The sequence below is a fragment of the Helianthus annuus genome, chromosome 1 (genome assembly GCF_002127325.2).
Source record: "Helianthus annuus cultivar XRQ/B chromosome 1, HanXRQr2.0-SUNRISE, whole genome shotgun sequence".
NCBI lineage: Eukaryota > Viridiplantae > Streptophyta > Magnoliopsida > Asterales > Asteraceae > Helianthus > Helianthus annuus.
Window position 1 is genome coordinate 62,332,039 of NC_035433.2, and position 5,368 is coordinate 62,337,406.

A 5,368-nucleotide genomic window follows, 5' to 3' on the forward strand; every position below is an offset into this window, starting at 1 on the left:
CAACAAATACGATACTGGTAAAAATACAGATAAACACTTACTTGATTGTTTAAGTTTACCATTGTAATCACAAGGATTAGTTTCGTACACATGTAAAATACACGAACGTTGCTCACATTGTCTAGATAATCACCTTGAATCGTTAGCATATGAAACATTGTCGAAGGTTATAAACATCTAAAACTTTCTTGTTTAAAATAAGCCAACCTAGAGAGCTAAAAATGTAGATATTTAGCCCATACATGACTCATTATCGCTTTAATCATTTCTTTTGTCGACATTACAAGACAATGATATGAGTAACGCGTCCAGTTTTGTATCAGAACGTCAAGCAACAAAGATAATCAAGTCATAAATTGATACCCGACATTCATGTAAACATTTATTTTGCGTATGTTTTTAAAAATTACCTATTCTAAAATAAGAATATCCTTATAACATCCCTTGAAAATGGCCACCTTCTTAATTTTATATTTGTTTCTATATCTTTAGGGTGAAGGGAGTGGTTACCTATTTGGAATAGGTAAACTCCCCTCATCCAATCAGACATTGTCACGTCAATTCACCTAATGCTAAAAAACGTTGGCGGTGGTTTACCTAATGGGGGTTAGGTAAACTATTTAAAAAAAAAAGGAAAAATGTGTGATTGGCTGAGAAAGAATTGACCCCACCACACACCCATCTCTCTCCCCTTTCCCTCCCTCTCACCGACTCGGTGAGCACTCACCGAATTCACCCCCATTTCGGTAAGATCTGAGCGGTAAACTATGTTGGCGGTGGATGGGGGTGCGGTACCGAGTGAGTTTACCACCCCACTCCGCTCACCCTTATAAACATATATATGAGATTATTTTTATAATATAATTGGCTAATGAGCGATTGTGTGGGCCCAATGGTGGACCATTATCACAAGTGCAAGCACACATATTGAGACGAATCAACCCATTGGCCAAAAGCTTAAATAGCGGCCCTGTTTCGCCTGCAATACAATACAACAGGCCGGCCACTCCCATTTCACTATTCCCATCCACCCGAGCCTCAACGCCAGAACCTTCTTTCAGGTTATTATCTTCTCATTTCCTTTGTCAATTCGATTACAGATTTTTAATCGGCATGAATATCAAATCTGAATTCGAATGTGTTGATTTTCTAATCGTATTCGTCGATTTAGGCTCTTCGTTTAGTTCAAAAGTTGTTATATTCGACAGATCTGAAGCTTTTGTTTACGCTTTTTGAGAAATGTGTTGGATTTGAATGACTGAATGTTGTGATTTATGATTGTGTTGGTTAGATTTGAAATTTGAGTTTTATTGAGAAGTTAATGTGTTATTAGATCTGAAATTTCTGAGCTTTGAAGGTTTATTTAGGTTGGATGTGAGTTAAGGTTGATGGATCTGATTTTAGTTCTTGAATCTTAATCGTTTGTGTTAGTTTCGGTCTGAATATGTGATGCAAGTGTTTAGTTTGATGATTATGACTTATAAGCAATCTGAACTTACAATGGAACAGTTTTGTTCCATTTTTTGTTGACTTTACTCTTTTTGTTTGTTTTTTGTGTTGTAAAAAGTGTTTAATTATAAGAAAGTTTACAAAAATGATGGTATATTCTACAAGTTTATACTTCGATAATCATGAGATAACGCGTGTATACTTATGTTCACGTATTATTGTAAATGTCTTTAATATTAATGCACGAGTTGAACTCGGAACTGGATTTTATTAAGAGCCCGGAAAAAATACATTTATACATATTGGTTCAAATGTGATACATTCAACCACCAATTTTTTTGTCTTTTACTAATTGTGATTTTCATCCATTAACTATATATAAAGTTCTTATGGTGGGTACAAATTTAATATTTGCTATTGCTGCTTTATTTATATATATACATGCAGATTTGTCTGGATTATTGTATAATAAGAACAATTTGAAAAAAAAAATAACATTTTTTTATGGTATTACTTTCCTTAATGATATTGAACTTAAAAGTTCAATGTCTAAAAATTGATATTATATGTGATAGTTGAATCTTGGGATGCAAAATCAATGTCACACGTAATACCAGAAAAGAAAGATTGAAACTTTATCTTTATCAAAGAGGAAATGCTTTATATAAATTTTGACAATAAACTTTTTTTTTGCATCACCCCAAGTGACATCTTTTTTTTTTCTTTTTTATGTATTATATGTTTGTCCTTTTCCATAGATCATTCAGCAGCCACATGAGACTAACCTAACTCTAGCAACTTAGTGAAATATCTTGTATAAATTATTATTTTATTTAGTTTTCAAATAAAGATTATATATTTTGTTTGTTTGAATCAAGTTGCCAATATGCGTTTAACCACCCTATTTTTGGCATATGCCTTCATTGATTCTGTCTATCAAATCAACTGTTTTCTTATGGATTCATATGGAGTTTTGTGGTTTCAAGGAGTTAATTACATAGTTAGTCCCTGTGGTTTATAAAAACTAACATACTTAGGTATTAATAGTTTAAAATCATCTTCTAGTGTATTAATTTTTCATTTTGTAATGTTTGAAGGTATCAACGTTAATTGTTTGTTAAACTATTGGTACCTAAGTATGTTACTTTGTGCAAACTACAAGGACTAACTATGTTAATACCCTAGAAGTTAATACCTCCAAACATTACAAAATGAAAAGTTAATACCCTAAAAGGTGATTTTAAACTATTAGTACCTAATTATGTTATTTTGTGCAAATCACAGGGACCAACTCTGTAATTAACTCGTTCATATAGTAACGGGTTCTAATCAAGAAAATTACTTCAAAACAAAATTATACTTTTAGTAAAAATAGTTTATGAGATTGTTTAGTTACATTTTTTATAAGAAGTTTTTTTTTTTTTGAACGGCATAAGAAGTTAAATAAACAATATGAAAACAACGACATGGTAACTATAAATGACTTGTACTTGTTTAGATATTTGTGGTCAAAATTTGAATGCTAAGATGGTTGGTATTTTTTGGGTACTACTTTCTACACCCCCCTATTTACTTTTTTCACCCCCCTCCTCTCACATACTTATAGGTGGGGCCTGCGTGGGACCGACAGTTTCCCTCTCACAAAGGGGGTGTAATCAGGAAGGGTGGGGGTGCGTATAGAATGAGCCTATTTTTTTTCTCTCTTCTAAGCATGCAAACCATTAAATGTTGCCCAATTGGTGTTTTTTAATCCAATAAAACACGTCAAATACATTATTAAATGTTTGGTTTCTGTCACTATGCATTTACTCTATTTTGTGTTTTTGAGTTTTTTCCACTACCATGGACGCCAAACTATTTTATATGTAATTGTTTTAAGACATATATTCCTAGATTCAGATCCGGTTTTATTTATTTTAGGCTGTGCTTATTTTATTTTTTTATTTTTGGGTATGTATGTATGTGCACTTGATACAATAAACACATTATTAGTTATTATTAATTTTCTCAAAAAGTAATAATATAATATAACAATAGATCATCACATACATGATTATGGGTACTCAAGTTCGAATTTATTTTTCGAATTGTAAATCAAATTCAGCAAAAATAAAACATGATTTGAAAAAACATCACCCCATTTGTAACAACATGTCTTAGTTACTATATTTTACTTACCAAAAAAAACACAAAACCCTATTTTAGAATTGTCTTAAGTAGTATAATACTAATATTTTTTTAGAAAGTCGAAAATAAAATGAATTTAGGTGCGTGAAATTAAAATTTGTCTTTTTATAAATATAAATCCATGTATAATTATAATTAAATAAAAATTTCACAATCACTAGCTCAAAATTGTTTTTTGTTATCCATGTTTAGTCAATTTATGAAATCGAAATAAACACATGCCCCATCCTTTTCCTTACCAAACGGTCCCTTTTGCATTCCCTTAAAAGCTAAATACCAAACAAAAACGGTGTTTCTTATTTCTAATTTCGTTCCTTACTTTTAAAAACTTGAAAGCCATCGTTACTTAATATTTTTAGTATTCATCTTTTAATCTCTATATCATTTTTTGCAGGTTAGTGAACCATGGGTGCCGGCGGGCGGATGTCAAACCCGGTCAACGGTGAAGAAAAACCCAACCCTGACCCACTCCAACGCGTCCCATACCAAAAACCTCCGTTCACGGTTGGGGACGTCAAAAAAGCCATCCCGCCCCATTGTTTCAACCGGTCCGTCATCCGTTCATTCTCATATGTCGTGTATGACCTCACCATTGCCTCCATCTTTTATTACCTCGCGAACAACTACATCGCGCTCCTCCCTAGCCCACTCGCCTATGTGGCGTGGCCCGTTTATTGGATTTGTCAAGGTTGTGTTTTAACCGGTGTTTGGGTCATAGCCCATGAATGTGGTCATCACGCGTTTAGTGACTACCAATGGCTCGATGACACCGTGGGCCTTGTTCTACATTCTGCACTTTTAGTGCCTTACTTTTCGTGGAAATATAGTCATCGTCGCCACCACTCCAACACGGGCTCAATCGAGCACGATGAAGTGTTTGTCCCGAAACTAAAGTCCGGTGTCAGGTCAACCGCTAGATTGCTAAACAACCCACCCGGTCGAATCCTCACCCTACTCGTCACCCTAACCATGGGCTGGCCTTTATACCTCATGTTCAACGTCTCGGGCCGGTACTATGACCGATTCGCGTGCCATTTCGACCCAAACAGTCCGATCTACTCCAACCGCGAACGGGCCCAGATTTTCATTTCTGACGCGGGGATTTTAACCGTTTTGTTCGTACTCTTCCGTGTTGCAATGACCAAAGGGCTCACATGGGTGTTAACAATGTACGCCGGGCCATTGCTTGTTGTCAATGGGTTCCTAGTCCTGATCACATTCTTGCAACACACCCACCCGTCACTACCTCACTACGACTCAACGGAATGGGACTGGCTGCGTGGGGCCCTAGCCACCATTGACCGAGACTACGGGGTTCTAAACAAGGTGTTCCATAACATTACCGATACTCACGTGACACACCATTTGTTCTCGACAATGCCTCATTATCACGCGATGGAAGCCACAAAGGCGATTAAGCCGATCTTGGGAGAGTACTATCAGTTTGACGGGACTTCGGTTTTTAAGGCTATGTATAGGGAAACAAAGGAGTGCATTTATGTTGATAAAGATGAGGAGGTTAAGGATGGTGTTTACTGGTACCGTAACAAGATATGATTCGACAAATTTGAGTATTAAGAGAAGGGCGAAATTGTCTTCCTTTTGATGTTATTTAGGTTATGTTTGGTCTTTTTATGTCAGTTTAATGAAGTTGTAATAAGTGTTGTACCTGAACTATTGTGTTTCTAGATCACCTTCGTTTTCTTTTAAGAAGTTTAGCATCGTTCCACCC

At 35.3% G+C, this 5,368-nt stretch overlaps 1 protein-coding gene across 1 annotated transcript; it reads left to right on the forward strand.

Moving 5' to 3' along the window:
• Positions 1–910: 910 nt before the first annotated feature.
• LOC110867681 (delta(12) fatty acid desaturase FAD2) lies at positions 911–5,368 on the forward strand. The gene is made up of 2 exons (XM_022116691.2): positions 911–1,061; positions 4,031–5,368. The coding sequence occupies exon 2, from the start codon at positions 4,042–4,044 to the stop codon at positions 5,191–5,193; it is 1,152 nt and encodes a 383-aa protein (XP_021972383.1). The 5' UTR covers positions 911–1,061; positions 4,031–4,041; the 3' UTR covers positions 5,194–5,368.

Excerpts from the sequence above, each read along its gene's own strand:
- LOC110867681 (XM_022116691.2), top strand. The coding sequence starts at position 4,042 with ATGGGTGCCGGCGGGCGGATGTCAAACCCGGTCAACGGTGAAGAAAAA.